Consider the following 21,003-nt stretch of genomic DNA (forward strand, 5'->3'; position numbering starts at 1 on the left):
AGTGGAATTGCTGGATTATATGGTAGTTCTATTTTCAGTTTTTTAAGGAGCATCATACTGTTTTCCATAGTGACTGCACCAACTTACATTCCCAGCAACAGTGTACGAGGGTTCCCTTTTCTCCACATCCTCTCCAACATTTGTTATTTGTGGTCCTTTTGATGACAGCCATTCTGACAGGTGTGAGGTGATACCTTATTGTGGTTTTGATTTACAATTCTCTAATAATTAGTGATGCTGGGCATCTTTCCTTGTGCCTGTTAGCCATCTCTATGTCTTCTTTCGAAAAAACGTCTATTCAAGTCTCCTGCCCATTTTTTGACTGGATTTTTTTTAATATTGAGCCGTATGAGCTGTTTGTATATTTTGGACATTAATCCCTTGTTGGTATCATCATTTTCAAATATTTTCTCCCATCCTGTAGGTTGTCTTTTCATTTGTTGACAGTTTCTTTTGCTGTGCAAAAGCTTTTAAGTTTAATTAGGTCCCATTTGTTTATTTTGCTTTTATGTCTTTTGCCTTAGGAGACTGATCCAAGGAAATATTGCTCCAAATTATGTCAAAGAGTGTCCTGCCTATGTTCTCTTCCAAGAGTTTTATGGTTTCATGTCTTACATTTAGGTCTTTAAACCCTTTTAAAGTTTATTTTTGTAGTATACGGTGTAAGGGAATGTTCTAATCTCACTGTTTTACATGTGGCTGTCCAGTTTTCCCAGCACCACTTGTTGAAGAGGCTGTCTCTTCTCCATTGTATATTCTTGCCCCCTTTGTCATAGATTGATTAACCATAGGTGTGTGGGTTTATTTCCAGGTTCTCTTTTCTGTTCCATTGATCTATGTGTCTGTTTTTGTGCCAATACCATGCTGTTTTGATTACTGTAACTTTGTACTATAGTCTGGAATTTGGCAGGGTTATACCTCCAGCTTTGTTTTTTGGTGTTTTTTTGTTTGTTTGTTTGTATTTAATTTTATTGGAGTATAGTTGATTTACAATGTTGTGTTAGTTTCAGGTGTACAGCAAAGTGATTCGATTATATATATACATATATTCACTCTTTTTTAGATTCTTTTCTCATATAGGTTATCACAGAATACTGAGTAGAGTTCCCTGTGCTATACAGTAGGTCCTTGTTGGTTATCTATCTTAGATATAGTAGTGTGTGTATCTGCCGGTTTTGTTCTTTTTTCTCAGGATTGCTGTGGCAATTTGGGGTCTTTTATGGTTCCACATAAGTTTTAGGATTATTTGTTCTAGTTCTGTCAAAAATGTCCTGGGTATTTTGATAGGGATTGCATTAAATCTATAGATTTCTTTGGATATTATGACATTTTAATAACATTAATTCTTCCAATCTAGGAGCATGGGATATCTTTCTATTTCTTTGAATCATCTTCAATTTTGAGGAACTGAATTTTAATTTAATTTTCATTAATTTAAGTAGCTACATGTGGCTAGTGGCTACCCTACTGGACAGCACTGTTCTAGTACATGACTTTTGGTGAACATATTGATGCATTTCTGTTGGAGAATTCATTCTGCCCAGAAGTGGAATTTCTGGGTTATAGGACATCCATGCGTTTGGCTTTAATAGATAGAGCTAAACAGTTTTCCAGAGTGGCTGTACCAATCCACACTATCATCAATATATGATAGCTCTAGTTGCCCTACATCCTCACCAATGCTTGGTGCTGTCTGGATTTTTTCACTTTAGCCATTCTGGTAGATAGTAGAGATATTACCTTGTGGTTTCATTTGAATTTCTCTGGTGATTAAGTACAGTGTATTTAGCACCTTGGATATCCTCTTTTGTGAAGTGATTGTTTAAGCCTTTTGCCCACTTTTTCGTTGGGTCTTTTTATTACTGATTTCTAGGAGATCTTTATATATTCTGACTACCAGTCCTGTGTTGGATATATTATTGCAAAAATCTTCTCCATCTTTGTGGACTGCTTTTTTTTTTTTTTTTTTTTTTTGGCTGTGTTGGGTCTTCGTTTATGTGCGAGGGCTTTCTCTAGTTGCAGCAAGCGGGGGCCACTCTTCATCGTGGAGGCTCAGTAATTGTGGCTCACGGGCCTAGTCGCTCCGCAGCATGTGGGATCTTCCCAGACCAGGGCTCGAACCCGTGTCCCCTGCATTGGCAGGCAGATTCTCAACCACTGTGCCACCAGGGAAGCCCGTGGACTGCTTTTTGACTCTTATAATTGTGTCTTTGGATTCACAGATGTTCTTAAACTTTTATATATAGACTATTTATCTATTCTTGTATATAATTATTTGCTTTATGCATATTTAACTTCAAAATTTACAGAAAATAAAATGATATGGAGCATACAGTTAGGAGATACCCTCTTGTACTCCTTAGGAGCAGAGGATTCTATTGCTGCACTTCAAAGAACACATTTTTACAAATGTGAAAGCCACGGTGGGCACCTTTTAAGTTGGATGGCAGCCTTGTTAAAGAGTTTTTGTCTATTACTGAAATTTCAGGTTTTAGGTTAAATGAAATTTAAAGGACTGATTGTGAAACAGTTTAAACTTTTTTAAAAATCTCTCATTTTTTTCAAGATAAAAAAGTACCTCCAACACTTAAATACTGACAGTGATCCCAATAGTTTAAGGACTATTATAGTACATGTGGCTACTACACATGCACAGTATGTCACCAACACTGTCTAAACAATAAGAATCATAGCACTGGGGCACAGCGGCTCTCATTATCCTTGCGAGCGAACAGGATGATCAATTACACCTGAGCGATATTAGTGCGCTGGCGTTATCTACCAAGTGTAAAATCCAGTTATCTAAAACAACATGACTATCAGATTCCCAGACAGTATGGAATTTCTGAGTTTGTATATTCAGAAACCTGTGGGTTGTTCCTTAAATTCTTTTAAAATAGGAATTACATTGAGCATTAAAAACACTGAACTAAGTAATGTAACCACCATAGTGGGTGAAGTTCAGTGTCTGGTTTAACAAATGTTTACTATCATTTCAAAATCAATTTCTGCTCAATCCTAGCACAGCCAGCATTTCTCCTGCAGTGACATTTATTTTTAAGTGCACGAGAATGAAAGGCCCAGCTATACACCACTGCCTTATTACAAGAGCCATGGGGAGGGGGAGCTGATGAAACACACACAAGACGAGAAAGATGCGCACAGCATCATCCCTTTGTTCAACACTGGCTTTGATTTAGAGTAGAATGCAAAAAACATATTATAAAAACAGAATGAGGACCTGTTTCTAAGTGTAGTAGGTAACCAAGAACTATACTTCCACTGCAAAAATCTTTACAGGATTCAAGTACTAAAGTGGCACTAATACTGAAACATAGGTAATCAGAGGTAGCAAAGGCACTGGTACTATGAGTCATCATCAAAAGACAGCCCGGGTAAATGTCACACATTTCCTGTCAGCTGCTGCTAAGACTTGCATTTTTCGAACTGAAAAGGAATACTGTGGGGCTTTTTACTTATCAATTATTTGAAGAAAGGCTGTCTTAGGTCCCCTCATTGAACATGAGACCTAGGTTACCAAATTAGTTTTCCTATATCATCACAAGATGTATTATACTCAGTTAATACTGTTTGACATTGAATTGCTATAATTGATGGTATGGCTACTCTCTTGGGTCTCCCGCAAAGAGCAAACCTACTGGAGTAAAACAGCTAATTGTGCAAAAATGGAGGACCCCATAAGGATGTGGAAGAAGGACACGTCTGTGTCTCGGGATCTATTATCTGGTTCCAGGCACCTGTACAGATTCCTCCCTGAGAAACATTCACCAGTGTCCTGGGGCAGGTTACAAATGATTTAGAAAGTCTTTCAAAACTTTCCCTTTGCTCCAGCCATGGCCTTGACCCTGTTCACATCTCAGTCCCTGTGCCCCCTGCCCACCTAGAAGCCCAATCTCCCACCAAAGATCTTTATTTTAATATAGTCCAACTTATCCATTTTTTTCATGGTTAGTACCTTTGTATCCTGTTTAAACAATCCGAGGTCATAAAGATGTTCTACAGTGTTTTCCATTTGGAGCTTTACTGTTTTGCCTTTCACATTTAACACTATGTCTAGGGGTGTTTTTAAAGATTTTAAGGTTTAATTGTCATATATTGAGCACCTACTGTGTGCCAAGCATCCTGCTAGGCAGTGTGCTTTGATTAGTTCAAAGAAATTGCTGTTCCCATTGTACAAATGAAGTGATAGAAGCTCAGAGGGGTAAACTGCCCCGAGGGCACCACCTGCAAGAGGCAGGGGCAAGATTTGAACCCAGGACTGTCTGTCTTACTTAGCCAGATCCTAGGACCAGATGCAGGTCAGCTCTGGTGGAGGAGCTCTGGGCTTCCTCCTGCCCTGAGGAAGATGGCTGAGGAGTGATCCTTCTCCCAGAGGACACTAGGACCATGCACCGTCTCAGGATACTGAATGTTGGTGAATAAAAGGCCTTAGGACTGGGGCTGGTTTGCCCCAGCTCAGGGCTGCAAAGCAATCTTGGGGGGTGGGCGTGGGGGTCCAAGGCTTGTCCCCAAACACTGCGTAATGTTTTTAGAAGCCCACATTCCCTGAACCACACGTTGAGAAACAATTCCAAAGCTCCACAGTTCAGTACGATGTTGTCAGTCATTTGAGATCATCAGGATATATCATGGCCAAGAAGTATCTATCTTTGCCTGGTCTACTAGTTTTTCTCATCCTACCTACTAAAGTGACATGTTATGTTAATAGATCTCCTGGTCTTAAACCATTCTGGCATTCCTGGAATAAGTCCTTTCTACTTATGATATATTATTTTTAATAACACTGCTGCCCTGGTGCTGGTTTCCCACATGCCATTGTATTCTAGGAGTTGAGGGAACCACTGTGGAGCAGGGGACAAAATCCCATCACCTCTAACATGTTCCAGAATCAGAACCCACAAAAGCAAACGGCCAAAACAAAACTCAAGGAAGATAGTACTTGGGATGGGGGCTCGGCCACTGTGGCCCTAGAACATACCTTTAGGCGGGTCCAGCTTGTGGTGGGATAGCTGAGGATAATTTGCTGCATTCATGTATTTAACATTGTACATATCAATTATTCATGAACTTCTTGGAAAGTCCACATTGTAGTAAGTGGTCATTTTTCGAAGCCACGATTTTGAGTCTCATAATGCAAACTGGGATGTGATAGCTAATCCCCTAGCTGATGGGCGGGCCAAGCCAGCCCCCACTCCCACCCAGCATCTGCTTCTCCATGCAGTTCCACTATTTCCTACCCATCGAGCAGGCACAGTGACTGCTGGTGTTATAAAAGCTTGTGTTCTCTGTGGAAAATAGCCTAAGAACCAACTCTAGATGGGGACGGAAGAGGAGAGAAAATGAGTACAGGGCCATTGATGATTCTAGCAAGAAAAGGAAGAGTTTGGTGTGGGTTCAAGTAGAAAGTCTAACTCTGCCATGGCTTGGTTCCATAATGTCAGCCAATTTACCACTTCCTCTGCAGAAGTAGGGAAAAGTGGTTTGTGAAACTGTTTCAGTGAGTTTTCCAGCCAACAAATAAATTGTTCATCAAACCAGAGATAAAACCTTAGTGAATGATGACAAGACAGTAAACTTAGGGAGTTTGGATATGTAGAGGTACATGTGAGTTAATTTTGGTGAGTTTATTTAAGTGGCAGAATCTATCTCAATAGTGGAATAAATCACTTTCATCTTATATTTATAGAATCATGAAAGGCCTGTGGGTGGTCATTTATATTTTTCCAGTTATATTTTAATGCAGTGGCTGAAAATCTTCCACTTGGCAATGGAGCACTCTCCTATTAACTCTGATGCATAAAACAGAGGGAAGCAGAGCTACTCTGCATGACATGAGAGCAGAGAACTCCATGATGTACCAAGACTTTCCCTCTCAGCCCTGGGGCACCTGTGTGGGAACTCTTGCTTTCCACAGTTTGAGAGGTTCATTTTAGTTGATTCATATACATGTTCCTAGTGCCTAGCATGTGTCCAGGCATAGAATAAGCACTTAGTGAGTATTGGTGAGTGGATGGATGGGTGGGTAGATGGATGGATGATTGAATATATGGATAGATGGATGGATTATTGAATATATGGATGGATGGATGGATGGATGCATGGATGATCAAGTGGATCCTGAATAGATACCTAGGTAGATAAATACATTAGGAGGGTGGATGATCGGTTGGTTGAGTGAATTTATGGAGGACTGATTAACAGGTGGATGACTTCACATTCCAATCCTCCTTTCCACTATAACCTGCCCCACCTGTAATGCCACAAATGGCCAAGTAAAACGTGTCAGGGCCTTGACATGACATTAGCTGACTTCTTATAGAGCTACATCCCCATTGTAAGAAGAATCCTGAACACCAAGCAGCCTCTTCCTCATCCCCATAATCCCAATGTTCAGGGGACATCCCACAGCCCCACCCCAGGAGCACCTCCTCCTTTCCTGAGCTCTGTTGGGACCTTACCACTCTGTACCCCTGCCCAGGCCCCTTCCTCCCTCCCGTGATCTTGTTCTGCTGGTTCATTCTTCAAGACCCAGCCCCTCTGTGTGGATGTCCCTGACCTGCTCCCGGTACTCTGACTCTCTCCATCACAGTCTCCTGGTAACTAGGTGATATCACCAAGTGGGCTGAGAGGCTGCCCAAAACAGAAAGGGAGGGGACTCAGAAGTGCCCAAGCAAGTGAGTCAGCCCTGCCACGTCCCCTGCCCCTGTCCCTGCTGGGAGGCTGAGACCAGCCATTGGTGAGCACAGGGAAGACGGTACCTGAATCCTGTTCCCCAGATTCCCTCCAATGACTTCAAGGCCTCACCCTAGTGGCTTCGGCAGTGGAGAAAGAGGTGAACTACTGAGGCCAGACTTGCCAGGGAAGTGGACCCATGACAAATGTCTTCAGAGTTTTTTGTGACAGGAACCCTCAGTCAGATCTCAGTCCTTGGCCCCCCTTCTCCCTCTAGCCAGCGTCTCCGAAGGTGTGGGCAGGACTGGAGGCCTAAAGATGTTGGCTCAGCACCTCCAGTGTCTCGGTGCCCTTCCTTTGTCAGTGCTCCCAGGTGGCTTCAGGCTGCAAAGAGCACTTGCCTGAACCCAGACAGAGTGACTGCACAGCTGCCCACGCACTACACTCAGCAAGGAGTCAGTAGTGATGGTCTGCCTCAGTTTCCCTGCCCTGCACGTTCCCCACTGCTTCCCAGCCTGCAGCCAGCCCTGACCCCATCCCCCGACGCAAGCCTGGATCTCATTGCCTCGCCCATTGTGTTCACCTGGCTCCCACCTCCTCCCCACCCCTTTCAGACCCCTTCACCCACCCTGCAGGAAGAACGGCTCAAGAATAAGCGTCTTTCAGACAAATAGCGAGCAGGTCCAGAGAGGGCAGGGGACAAACTCACTCTACAGCGAGTGAGGGGTAGAACTAGAACCAGGAACGGAGCCCCGTTCTCCTACCTCCACCTCCACCTCCACCCCACCCAACTCTCTTCCCCTGCTCTGGGCCCTAGTGCATGGATTATCAGACACACCTGGGTTCCAATCCCAGCTCTGCCACAAAACTAGGTAGGCAAACTTCAGCTCACCAAGACTCAGCGTCCTTTAAATGGGGGTGACAATGGTTCCGCACAGAGAGGGGGCAAGCGCCAGACCCGGCCCCACACCCAGGCTGGGGTCATGCAGGGCCTCTGACTCACCTGTGGTTCGTAGTCCCAGCCTGGAGCAGAGGTCTGGAGGCGCGAGAGCTGGCTTCTGCCTGGCACAGCGGAGGCCCACGGATCCAGGCACCATCCCAGCCCCGAAGGGGACCTTGGGACCCCATCTGCAGAGTGGGGAGAGCACCAGGGTTGTCGCTGAGGCCTGCTCAAAGGACATCAGCTTGGCGCGGTGTAAGAACTCTCCTCAGGAGCATCCGCCCTTCAAGGGCTTTCAGCTGAGCCTGGCTCCACGCTCCGAGGGCGGGAGTTGCGGGCTTCACGCTTCACGCTTCACGCTTCACGCTTCACGCTTCACGCTTCACGCCCCACGCCCCACCCTCCACGCTCCACGCTCCACGCTCCACCCTCCACGCCCCACGCTCCACCCTCCACGCCCCACGCTCCACCCTCCACGCTCCATGCTCACGTGGACCCTCACAGCGGACTCGCTGGTGTCCTCCCACCCTGCGTCCAGTTCTGCAGCCAGAGGGCGCTCTTAAAACACTCTGACCGCGCCCCTTCATGTCTCCTCTCTGCCCTTGAGATAAAAGACAGTCTCTTGATTTGACCTTCATGGTGGGCCCCTGCCAGCCCTTCAAAACTCAGCAATGTTCTTTCAGCTGATGATATACCTTCACCCTGAATAAGACATAGGTCATGGCCTACTTTGACTACATGTTAAGGTGGCCCAGAAGAAGCCATGCATCGTTTTAGGGAGAGAAAAATTTTACTTTAGCAAGATCCCAAAAACATGAGCACCAGTGCACAGTGCCTGGTAGCCACAGAGTAGCATCTTGGCTAACAGCATGGGGCTTTTGCTGCCCACTGACCCGGGTCCCTCTTTGTGGGCTGAGTGACATTGGACAAATGACCTGTCTGAAGCCCAGTTTCTCCACCTGTTAATTGGGGATCCCATCATGGACCATCATAAGAATTAAATGAGATAATACAGTGCATGAAAAGTACCAGGCATGGTGCATGACACACAGTAGGTGTCCAGGAGATGATAGCTACTCATGCTGTATGTGGAGGGAGGGCCGCATCTCAGGGATGACCTGGTATCTTGAGGTACAATTTCCTCTTGATCATCTGCACCTTTGCAGAAGCTGCTTGGGAAGAAAGTCTAGGATAGGGGCAAAGCTTGCCTTACCCTCTGTCCTTTCCACAGCTGGTGCAGGGGGAGAGCGAGGCAGAGTGGTGGGAAGGGGGGCTAGCATCATATTATTTCTCTGCAGTCATTTTTATCTTGTTGATGAAATGGACCCTGAATTTGGGAATTGGAAGAGTTTCCCTCATAATTTAAAGCAGCACCTACCTCCGCCGGTCGCAGGGACTGGAAGATCAACTTCCCCCTGGCCATGCAGGCGGACGCCTGCACCAACTGGCTCTATCTGCAGGCATGGGTGTTGCCATCTCCACGGCTGGCTGGTGATGAGCCTGGCACTGCCACGAGGGCGAGGTTCTCATTTGCTGCTGAAGCAGGAGGAGGGAGAGGCGTCTTCAGGGTGACCCCATGGGACTGGCACCTCCGCAGCAGTTTCTGCATGCTGAGCAGGGCAGGCATGCACACACAAATCCAACCCTAGGTTCTCATTCTGGGCACCTCCACCTCCTTGCCATGGCCAGCTTTCTGGTAGCACATCTGCCTTGGATCGTGGGGTGACCAGTACATCCCAAACCATCGCAGCAACTGGAACAGACTGAACAGGACATTCGAGAGCAGTGCAGACCCCATACACTCCTACCCTCCCCAAGGAGGGCTGCTGTCTCTGACATTCCCAAGCCCTGCCATTGGCTTCAAAGGTGAGAGGAAGAGGGTGACATTGGTTGGATGGCCAGCTGGCTTGTACTTTATCAGAGAGAATACGGTAGCAGAATGACCACTGGCTCAGCTCTAGTCCAAGGCAAAGCCTGGTCACTGGCTCAGGAGTGAAAGCACGGTGGAGTAGATGAGTGGTGGCCAAAAGCTTTGTTTCATGACCAGGGTAATCACTGTGTGAAGTGCTATGTTGAAAAGGATGCTGAGGCTGCCTCCTGGGCCAAACAGGAAGAGAATGATTATCACTTAGCCATATACTGGCTATATATGATTGTGGTGGGTTACTTAATATCTTTGAGCCTCAGTATCCTCACCTATAAAATGGGGAGAACATAGCTTCAGGGATGAAGTGAGCTCTCAGCACAGAACCTACACATAGTGGGGGGTCTCAAAACAGTGGTCTGTGTTTGGCCCTCAAAGAATCCCAGAAATCTGCTTACCCTGGCATTTTCATATTAGAGGGTCAGGAAGCACGCATGCTCAGCCAAAGCCCAAGGGCAGCTCCCTCTCCCCAGTGAAGGCACCTGCAGGGGAGCAGCTTACAATGAACTTCAGCAAGCAAAGGCTTGGCTCTCAGGCTAGGATGACATTCTGGCCCAGGCAGTAGGGCCTCGAGGCCAGCCCCTCCTAATGAAGGTCAGCAGGCTGCAAGAGCCACCAGCATGGGCCAGAACTGCTGGCAGGGCATGTTCCTAGCTCAGGCAAAGGCCCCAAGTTCATGCTTCACCTCCCTGTCCCTGACATGGGCTGAGTGTGGGAGAGGCTTTTGGAGATGGTGCTGGAAAGGGATGGGAAGGTACAGGAGGCCACAGTTGAGTTTCTACCTTCTGATTTGCTTAAGTCCATGCCCTCACCTGGGAACAAAGCCCTCCTACAATGACCCAGGGAGGTAACCATCCACACTCTGCTTGATTACCACTCAAGACAGAGACCTCATTCCCCGGAGGCAGCTCAGGGCCTCCCTGCCACTTCCCCATCTGGTCTCAAGGCTGCAGCCACTCACTCAGTACATGGCTTGGGCACCTTTGGTGAGCCCAGGCCCAGTGCTGAGCTTGAGGACACACACAGCGATCAAACACAAGCCCTGGAAACCATACATAATCATATGCGACATATGCAGAACAGGGACTGGGACACAGGCTCTGGGAGGACAGACAGGGGGACCGCTTTCAGAACAGGGCCCAGGAAAGCTTGCCCCTGACCCTGTGGCTCACTGAGTATCTGAAGCTGGCTCCCTATGGCTGTCCAGAGATGGGACCTGCACCCTCAGGAAGGGCTCATGCCTGGGGCAGGGGACAATGGAGAGTGAGCTCGGGACTTTGAAGCTTGGGCCTGAGTTCTCACTCGGCTCAACCACAGAGTAACTGAGTGGCTACGGGCTGGTCACCTACCAGTGCTGAGCATCAGTCCACGCATCTGTAAAAGGGGAAAACCACATCCCTGCCCAGCTGAGTGGGAGGGAATTAAGGGGCAGTCACAGACACTCACTAATGTGGTGCTGGCTCTCCCTGAGCAAGGCAGCAAGTGCCCATGGATGGTCCTGGCTGATTCCAACCCTTCCCTGGGACCCCAGCCCCCAGGGCTCCATCATCTTATCTTATGGGAGGACAAAGCCATCATGGGCCCCAGAAGCTTCCTTTAGTAGGGCTCTCAGGGACCCACCATACCACACCCCTTCCTAGAAGCCCCTTCCCACCTCTCTGCACCTTTGTCCTTGTTCTTCCCCTGCCTGGAACACCTCCTAGCTTCACCTCCTCTGGGAAGCCTTCCCTGATCTGACCCAACCCACTGTCATGTCTGGGTCAGTTACTGCTCATAACCCCAGGCCTGCCTGATTTCCCTGGAGTCCCCTCGGTAGGTTTTGCCCCTGAGGCAGGAGACCAGTGTTGGAGGCCAGCACATCTGGTCCTCATACTCTGACCCCTGTGTATCCCCCATCCCTTCCCAAGACTTTGATAAAGTCATGCTGACCTTCCAACCTCATGTCTTGGTGGAATAGAGTCCTTGTCTAGCACTGAGTCAGGTTCAGTGAGTTCAAGCCTCAGCTCTGCCGCTAATTTGCTGTGTGACCTTGAGCAAGTCCACTGCCCTCTCTGAGCTTCCTTTTTTCTTTCTGTGAGTTGGTTGAGCTCCTAGGCCAGAGGCTTCAGAGGAGAGGCGACGAGGTCAGCCCTCACTAGCAGAGGCTCCTGCAGGCAGTGGGCGAGGCGCTGCTCCCCTCCTCCCTGGAAGGAACAGTCAGGATAGAGACCTGAATATCCTCCATTTATTTAGGGATGAATAACTCACAGGGAAGCAGGGAGGGAGGAGGAAGGTGTGGGGCAGGGTCCGTGCCCCGGCTCAGTGTCCTCTCTCTCTCTATCCACAGTAGCTCGATACAACCGCACCAGCTACTTCTACCCGACGTTCTCAGAGAGCTCAGAGCACAGCCATCTGCTTGTGTCTCCTGTGCTGGTGGCAAGCGCAGTCATAGGCGTGGTCATCATCCTCTCCTGCATCACCATCATCGTGGGCAGCATCCGCAGGGACAGGCAAGCCCGGCTCCAGCGGCACCGCCACCGCCATCGCCGCCACCACCGCCACCACCATCGCCGCCGCCGCCGCCATCGAGAGTACGAGCACGGCTATGGTGAGCTGCCGCCCACCCCGGGCCCTGGGACCCCTGTAGCCCAGGAGGCATCAGGGAGGTGGCAGCTCTGCCATGGGTGGCGCAGGGTGGTCAGAGGAGGCATCCTCGAGGTCATAAGTAATCAGGAAGAGCTCAGAGGCACTCACCATGTCTCAGTGGCATAAGAAGCCCAGTTGTCCGCCCAGGGTGAGGCTGAAGGTCAAAGGGAGAGTGTGGTGCTCCCTCCCCAGCCCTGGCCACTGTGAGACCAGGCCTGCCTGTTCCTACCCTTGTATCACCAGCCTGACCCTTGGAGAGTGCAGGGCTCCTGCTCAGAGCAGGCCCACCCCCAACAAGGAGCCCAGGTACCACCCTCGACCTCCCCCCACCCCAGGATGTGGCCGGTCAGGCTCAGGACGGCCAGCATGCCCACCTCACATAACTAGACCCGTGCCCTCCACTCCTCCTGCTCCTCCCCAGGCACCTCTTTCATGCTCCTTCCTGCCTCTGCACCTTTGCATATGCTCTTCCCTATGCCCAGAATGCCATTCCCCATACTTCCCCACATGACAAAAGCCTACTTGTCCTTCCAGACCTGGCTCAAATACCACCTCCTTTTGGAAGTTTCTCTGGCCCCTCCTCATCCACCCCCCCAGGCAGGGTTGACCCCCATTCCCTGTACTTCCTTAGCATTGTACCCACACTCCCATCAGTACCCCGACACAGGATGGCTGTGTTGCATCGGTGAAAGCAGGAGCTGCATGTAGCTCTCCGAGAGTTGAGCTCACAGCCCAGAACAGGACCTGGCCCAGAAGAAGTACTCCGCGGGCAAGGGAAGGAACCACTTCATTTCATCCTCACAGCAAGAGCTGTGTTAGCCCATTTTAAAGACTGGGAAGCTGGAGGGACTTATTGAATGGCCTGAGTGCCCCCGAGCCTGCGCCTCGTACTTAGAGCCTAGGAGAGATGCCCACAGGAGTTCCCTAGATTAAGGTTGAGAGGTCAACCTTGGCCTTGAGGAGAGAGATGGACCTAGGGGCAGGCTAGTCCATCCTGAGTCTGTGGTGGAGCCGCAGGGCCTGTGCCACATGAGCAAGGCCCTGTCCCTGACATCAGAGCAGGTGGGGTGACAGCAGGCCACAGCCAGGCCAAGTCTGGGGTCAAGCCTCTGCTTACCCACCCCACCCCGCTCCGCTGACTCACAGCAGCCCTGCAGCCCTGTTACCGTGGAGACCCCTCTGTGGGGCTCCCGCCTCTCTGCCCACTTCTATTCTCAGCTCTGGCTTTGGCACCTCCTTGGGGCCTCAGCAGGGCGCCTGGAGGTGCTGATGCCCTTACACCACCTTCTAGCCTTCAGGGGGTGCACAGGGGCTGCGAGGAGCCTTGGAAAGAAGCCAGGGAAGAGGGGACATGAAAGCAGCAGAGCACCAACAAACACCAGCCTAGTGGCCCTGGGGACCCTCTGTCCTTCAGATGCCCTCCCCCTGGCTCTAGTGACTCAGCCTCTCCCAGGCTCTCTCCCACTGCTCTGGCTGCTCCTTCTCAGACTTTTTGGTGGATTCCTATTCTCTGAGGAGAGGAATATTAAGGTCCCTCAGAGCCCAACCCTGGGCCCTAGCTCCTCTCTCTGTACCCAGCCCATCTGTACCCATGTCCATCTCATCCACCTGCCAGCTCCAGGCACCACCCACCACCCTCACCCAGACGTTCCCAAGACACCACCCCCTTAAGTCTCAGAGGCACCTCAGACCCAGGGGGTCCAAAACAGCCTTCATCTTCCACTTCTTACTGCACAACCTCAGGAAAGTTGCTTAACCTCTGTGAGTCATCTGTACAATGGGTACACAGGGACCCACCCCAAAAAGTTATTGTCAGGACTAAATTAGCACAGTACCTGGCTTATGAGTAAGTGCTCAGTAAATGTTAACTATTTTCATGATCTCTCCCTACCACTCCGAGAAAACCTACTCCGGGGCCACTTCACTAATGCTACAACCTCCACACCTGCCAGCCACTGGCCTGGCACCTCCAAGGCATTCTCCACAAGACAGCCAACATGAATGAATTGTGACTCTACTCAACACTACTCAATGGCTCCCCATTGCCCTCAGGACAAAGTTGGTCCTCCTCTGTCTGCCCACAGGGCCCTTCTGTAGGCTAGTCAGGTGCAGAGAGAGGAGCCAATGAATGTTTGAGAATGAATGAAGGAGTGAGTGAATGAGAGAGACAGAAAGACCGAGAAAGAAAGAAAGGAAGGAAGGGAGGGAGGAAGAAAGGGGGGCAGAGAGAGAGAGAGAGAGAGAGGGAGGGAGGGAGAGGAGGGAGGGGAGGGAGGGGAGAGGGGGGAGGGGGGAAGGAAGGAAGGAAGGGAAATTCTCCTTCCATAAGATGGAAATACCTTGAGCTTTAGGAGACAGATCTGGTCCCCTTTCACTTGCTGGGGCTTTAGAGCAAGTGGCTTTATGTCCGATTCGTCATCTGAGGGAAGGGAGTAGCCACTGTCCCCCTCTCACAAATTGCTGAGGGTGAATGAGATCGTGAGGCTAGAGCACAGAGGTGCTCATGGATGCAAATTCCTCTTTCCCCCTCTCCCGGGCCTGTCAAAGGTTGTTAACCTTGGATTTGGGCTGAATAATGAACCGAAGTATATCTTAGCTTGGGTAAATAAGGGAAGAGGGAGATTTGGGTCTCCCTGGACCATTTGGGTCTGTGCTGATGTTGAAGACAGGAAAGGAAAGGAGATAAGAAAGGAATTTGGGGAGTTCAAATAGGGTGTGTGTGTGGGGAGGGGGTTCTTTCCAGCTGTTCCTCAGGACCTCCACCCAGCTGGATGTCTGGGACTGACCTGGGTCATCTCAGGAATGGGGTCTGGGCTAGGTGAGTGCCTCAGGGAAGCCTCAGTTTCCCTGAGACGCTCAGCCTCTGGGGGGCCCAAGAAAAGCAACCCAGGGAGAGAGGGTAACAGCAGCGTCGTTCGGCCCGGTCAGCTCTCAGACCTGCCCACCAGGAAACAGCCTTAGCTTTCCCGAGGTCTGGACAGCCGTAGCCCCCCCAACCACTGGCACTGCAAGGGGGGCCTTCCCCGCAGCAACACTGGCAGGGACGGGATCCCGGCACCAGAGCCCAGTGGCCTCAGTTCCACTTCTGTCCTCAGGCACTTATTTCATGTTTTCCTCTCTCCTGAGTTTCTTCCCCAATTTCTTCCCAAAATTCTCATCCTTCAGCTGGTGCCCTAAAAGGAAACAAATCTCATTTCAGCTCCTTCTTACAGCATATGTTATTGGGTTCCTTTTTCCTAGTAGAAAAGTAATATGTGTTCATTGCAGAAAACCTTTAAAATACAGAAAATATAAAGAAGAAAATAAGGGTTCTGATCCTGTCCTCCAGACAGAGCCGCTGTTAACATGTCTGGAATATTTTCTTCCGAGAGCTTTCTCGATGTCCATAGATAACCCTGGGACTGCACCTGCAGATAGTGTTTCATATCCAGATTTTTCCATTCATTGCTGTATCGAGTTGAGAAAAAGAGATTTGGGGAGTAGAAAGAGCAATCTTTGGGGTCTACAGACTATGCATGAATTCCAGCTCCACATTCTACCAGCAATGCGACCCTGAGCCTCTGGCTGTAGAATGGAAAGGGCAACTGCAATGGTGCTGCTGACCTCAAAGAAAGGTCATGAGCCCCACCCCAGACAGACAAGCCCCGCCCCTGATGTTATGCCCTGCCCTCTGAGGGGAGGAGCCACCTGGGAACCCGTTGGAGGTGGGGGGGAGACCTCATGTCTCAACCAGTTATCTTTGCAGTTCCCACTGTCCACCCACTCCGACCCCCCCTCTACCAGACCTGTCAGAAACTGGGAGGTGGAGGAGCCGGGACATCCAGCCACTCTCGGCCCAACCAGTAATTTGCTGTGTGGCCTCCAGCAAGACACTGAGCCTCTCTGAACCCCAGCTGTAGAATGAGAAGATTGTACTCCATCGGCATTTCCTAAGCAGTGTTACTAGGTCTCAGAAAATAAGATTCCGTGGCCAAATGCTGCACAAGCACAGTTAAATGTGTTTCTCAGCTGTGGGACATTTCAGAGCCTTTGATGTACTATGTGATAAAAACGAAAACAAGAACAAACAAAAAAACCCAGAAGAGAGTCTAGTATATGAAGTCACCAGGAGTCATCAGAGAAACCCCTTTTCTCCCTGGGATACCTTAAGGGAGGGAGGCCTGACCCCAGAGACCTCTGCTGTCCTCATTCCCTGACACTTCCTCCCCATTTTTTGTGCCCCAGCCCTTCTCCACAGCTCAAAGCTTCCTGTTCACACTACAGTCTTCTTTCACAACTCCCCCCCTCTTGGCTCAAGCTGTTCTGTTCCCTCTGCCAGGCCTGCCCCTCTTCCCCTGGCTGATTTCTAGACAAGATTCAGCTCTGGGAGCCCTTCCCCCCAGGAAGCCTTCCCTGCCCTCCAAGCTGGGTCAGGCCCGTCTCTGCTCCCACAGCCCCAGTACAACATCTATCAAAGCTTGTGACATGCTGCCCACTACCAGGCTGTCCTCAGGACCGGCTGCTCACTACCCTGGGAGCCCCACCAGGGCAGGGCCAGCTCTGCTTCCTCTCTGTGACCCCCATGCCCAGCAGGGCACTGGCGCTCATATTCTGGGGCTGTTGCTGACGGAACGAAGGCAGCCCTCCTTGGTGAGGGGCAGGATGGTGAGTTGGAGAGAACAGAATCTCAGTGGCCTCAGGCAGACCTGTGAGGACCCTCCCTGGCACCTGCCTGAGGCCCAGGCTGAATGTCCGTTCCCTGCAGTGTCCGACGGGCGCACGTATAGCCGCTCGAGCCACAGGACACGCTACACCTGCAGCCCTGCTGAGGACTGGCCTCCACCCTTGGACCTCAGCTCTGATGGGGACGTGGATGCCATGGTGCTCCGAGAGCTGTACCCAGATTCTCCACCAGGGTAAGGAGGCCTGAGAGGGCAGGGCTCTGGGCAAGAATCCCCAGCCCCCATGGGAAACAGCAACACCCCAGATGGAATAAATGCAGAAAACATCTGCTCAGTGGGCGTGGCCATCTCCTCACCCTCCTGACCAAGCTGGTCCCTGTAAGGTGGGGTGTGACTCAGCAGATGTCCCTGAGAGACACTCGAAAAGGAAAAAGGAAGAAACGTTCAGCTCCTTCAGGCTGGGTGAAGAGGTGAGGTGGAAGGTCCAGGCCCCAGCCCCTTAGTTTGCACCCCCAAAGCCCAAATCACATCCACTGGGATAGGCATCATTGTGTCCAGACTGCACTCGTGGCCATCAGGTGGCCCTGTCCCATGGGGGGGATTCTTCCCCGGGGAGCCTTTGGGTCCTGTCCTGTCCTGCCAGCCACCCTCAGGCACATCGCCACCAGTTTGCACCTGAAAAGAGGAGTCTGGGCCTCCATCACTTCCCCGCCAGGAGACCACTTGGGCCCCAGAAAGAGCCCCATCCTCCCCATCACCCTTTACCCTCTGCCCCCAGGGGCACTGGGAGGTATGAACTTCGCCTGCAGGTGGGTGCTTTTTCGCCCTGCAGCCATGGGCCCCAGGGGCACCTTCCTAACCCTGGAAGGGCCACTTTGGGGTGACTTGAGACCCAGAAGTGTCTGGCAGCCTGAGGCTGCTCCCACCAGCACCACCCACGCTCGGTGGCCAGCCTGCAGGTGCTCCAGTGGCAGCGGCTACGGTTCTGAGCGATCTGAGACCCAGAATTCGGCGGCTCGCTCACTCACGTTCACACGGAACACCGGGGCTGAGTCAGGGCCAGGATCCAGGTCTCGGTGGTTCCAGGGTGCCCCTCCCCAGGAAGTAGAGGGGTTTCATCGGATTCAGCGTGACAAAGGCCTGACCTGGTCCATGCCGGGGCAGCTTGTCACTGTGGCTAGGCCCCCAGCCCTCGGGGCCGACCCCGCCACCCACCACTGAAGCCGGCTTGCACAGGGCCCTGAGGGAGCCTCTTCTCTTGCAGTTACGAGGAGTGTGTGGGGCCAGGGGCCACTCAGCTGTACGTCCCCACGGACGCCCCGCCCCCCTACTCGCTGACCGACTCCTGCCCTGCGCTGGACCGCGCCCTGGATGCGGGCAGTGGCCGCAGCCCCGGCCAACACCAGCAGGCACAGAGACCGCAGCGCCAGAGTGGCCTCTGCACCATTTCCATGGACACCCTACCGCCTTATGAGGCCGTGTGTGGGGCCAGCCCCCCCACATCAGGCCTGCTGCCACTGCCGGGACCAGAACCAGGGCCGAGGAGCTCCCAGGACTCGCCCACCCCAACCCGGGCCCCAGCCTCAGGCCCAGAGAGGATTATATGAGGGACCCAGCAGCCGGGTCCTGTCAGCCCCTCAGGGCTGAGCCACACCTTTCAGGCACGCAGGGGCGTGCACACACACACGCGCACACACACACACACGCGCGCATACACACACGCACACGCACACACGCGCGCACACAGATGTGCACACATGGCACCCCCACATGCACACATGTACACACAACTTGGACACACGCACACACTGATGCACCCATGTGCGCACACACATCCAGACACGCCCCACACGTGTGCAGACGTGCACACACATAGGCCCCCCCACACACACACACAAAATCCCATCTGCGAAGGTTTCATTATAAAGGAAGCTCTCCCGACCTCCCAGTCTCCTCCCCAGCCTGTCAGTGATGTCTCTGTAGCCAACGCTGGGAGAAGAGAGGCGGAGAAGGGACCAGGGCTCATCCCGCCCTCTCCACGGGCCTGTCTGCCCTGCCCGCACCAGGCGGGCTGTGCCCAAACGCAGATTCTGCCTCCAAAAACTGCTCAACTGTCCCAGGTCAGCTGCCTGCCCCGACCCCACCCCAGAGCAGCTGGTCCTCCCGGCTGGCAGGACAGGCCTCAGTGAGGCTCAGCTCCGCACTGTCCCCATCTCCCAACCCCAGGGCAGAAGAGCCACAACGTCAACACCCTGCCACTTATAGGGTAAGGGACCTGGGTCTGGGGGCTCAGGCACAACCTGGAGACCCTCGCAGCCCGCCTTGCCCATCCCTCGCCCAGTGCCCTCAGTCTGGTGGTGCTAGCGGAATCATCTCCGAAGCCCCCACCCCTAGCCACGGGTGATGGGCAGGGCCCTTGGTGGGCATGCGGTGGTGGTAGTGGGTCACAGCTGTGCCCACGTCAGTCCAACCACTGCCCAGGACTGAGGGTCTTCAAAGAAGATGGAGGGCTGCCGGGTACAGTTCTGAGGAGAGGAGCAGCCCCTCACTAAGTACATGCCCAGCCAACCATTACGGCCTAAGCTTGAGTGGGCTGGAGTCAGACCCCAGAAGCAGTGCTGTGCTCCTGGGCAGTGGTGCATAGTGGGGAATTGTGAGCCAATGCATTCTGGTCCTGCCCTCCATGGAGTTTGAGGAGACGAAATGAAGGGGATGTGGGCCCCACTATGCCACTGCAAAAGCACCAGTGGCTACATCTCGGCCTTGCTGCCGGGGGTACCACGGAAGGGGATACGTGGGCCTGGTTGTAGAGACTCAGATATTGGCCCCTGAATCCCAGCAATTTCCATCAGAGACCATGCAGGTAACAGAGCTGAAGTTACCTTGAAGACACCTGAAGACCCAGCCTGCCAGAGGGCGGCAGCCCAGCATCTGTGAAGAGTGTCCCCGCCAGCATCACCAGCGGCAGAGAGTTCTCAAATCCACCCTGCCTCCCTCCTCACCCCCTCCTTAAACAAGAGCACCTCCAACCGTCCTCTCCCCCGCATTTCAATTCCTCCAACAAAGGGCTAAGACAATTTAGTAATCCCTTTCTGAAGAAGAGAGGCGGCAAGGAAAGCAATCGTGAATTTTATTTTCTGTAGAAATAGAATTTCTTCTGGTGCAGAACTGAAAGGAATCCACCCAGAGGTTCTGTAGCATCCTGGAGCCCCTGACTCCGCCCAGGGGAGGGACCTTGTTTACAAGCAGTTCTGTCCACCTTTGTGGTGTACAGTTTCCTAGGCAAAAAATATCTGTCTGTTGTACTGTATAGCCTTTAAAATGCACTCCAGGGATGAGACTCTTTTAAGAAACGCATCCTGCTTCTGTAACCCTAGAGAGTGCTGGGGGGAGGGGGGTGGGCGCGCAAAAGATAAAAATCCCCACATGCTCATCAGTGTTTGAGGGATGGAGCTGAACAGCTTTTCTTGTTCCTGGATTAAGCGCTAAATAAGCAACAATGTATCTTTTCTGTGTTCAAAATAAATATATCAATAACAAATGTTGCAAGAAGTAATATGATCAAGGTGCCCATGGTGGGGCTGGCACCATCTGAAACTTGTAAGGAAGGGAAATGGTAAATAGCAGCAAACGGATAATATGTTACTTCTCTCAAAATTAGCAGCCATTGAAGCCTTGTCATTCTCCTAGTGACACGGATATTTGCGTAGCTAGTGACTTACATGAGTTAATTTTTTTTAACCTCTCTAAAACATGGCATCATTTCTCCAAGACTTGGCCAGTGTAACTGCCACCAAGACAGGCCATAAACTTCAGGTCATAAACTTCAAGACTCCAGGAACACCAGGGACTGCACTTTGACAGCAGTTGGCTCTCCACACCCTGATGGCTTTGACTACCAGGAAGGGGGGGGGCGGGTAATTAGACTGAAATGAGTTGTTTTCTCCCCCTCTGCAAAAATTCTCTTCCTGTCTCTGCTTTCCATAAGACCTTGGCTTTGGTCGTTGATTCCTTGGCCGACAGAGGCCGGTTCCCTTCCTCTGTCACTATTCCCTCCCACTCGAACTCAGGCAGAGTCCACTAGCATAGTCCTAAACCCCCAAGTGCCCTAAAAGTGGGGTGCGATCCTGAAGGAAGGTACAGCCCTGTCCCAGGTCCCA

At 51.4% G+C, this 21,003-nt stretch overlaps 1 protein-coding gene and 1 long non-coding RNA gene across 4 annotated transcripts in view; one reads left to right on the forward strand and one right to left on the reverse strand.

Moving 5' to 3' along the window:
• LOC309649479 overlaps positions 1-9,430 on the reverse strand; it is a 69,414-nt gene extending 59,984 nt beyond the window's left edge. Inside the window, exons 1-2 of the long non-coding RNA XR_014257133.1 lie at positions 9,012-9,430; positions 7,697-7,821 (exon numbers count right to left, since the gene is read on the reverse strand). This is a non-coding gene — a long non-coding RNA (uncharacterized lncRNA). The remainder of the gene's footprint in view (positions 1-7,696; positions 7,822-9,011) is intronic.
• Positions 1-20,384, forward strand: part of BEAN1 (brain expressed associated with NEDD4 1) — a 39,431-nt gene extending 19,047 nt beyond the window's left edge. For 2 of the 3 annotated variants that reach the window (XM_082439522.1, XM_082439523.1), the window contains exons 2-5: positions 4,297-4,435; positions 11,884-12,144; positions 16,927-17,077; positions 18,108-20,384. In XM_082439522.1, coding sequence (XP_082295648.1) covers positions 4,408-4,435; positions 11,884-12,144; positions 16,927-17,077; positions 18,108-18,450 — 783 coding nt within the window. In that variant the 5' untranslated portion in view covers positions 4,297-4,407 and the 3' untranslated portion in view covers positions 18,451-20,384. The remainder of the gene's footprint in view (positions 1-4,296; positions 4,436-11,883; positions 12,145-16,926; positions 17,078-18,107) is intronic. The other variant, XM_082439524.1, reaches the window with a different exon arrangement.
• The last annotated feature ends 619 nt before the right edge of the window (positions 20,385-21,003 follow it).

Source organism: Balaenoptera physalus (genome assembly GCF_965194825.1).
Source record: "Balaenoptera physalus genome assembly, chromosome: 19".
NCBI lineage: Eukaryota > Metazoa > Chordata > Mammalia > Artiodactyla > Balaenopteridae > Balaenoptera > Balaenoptera physalus.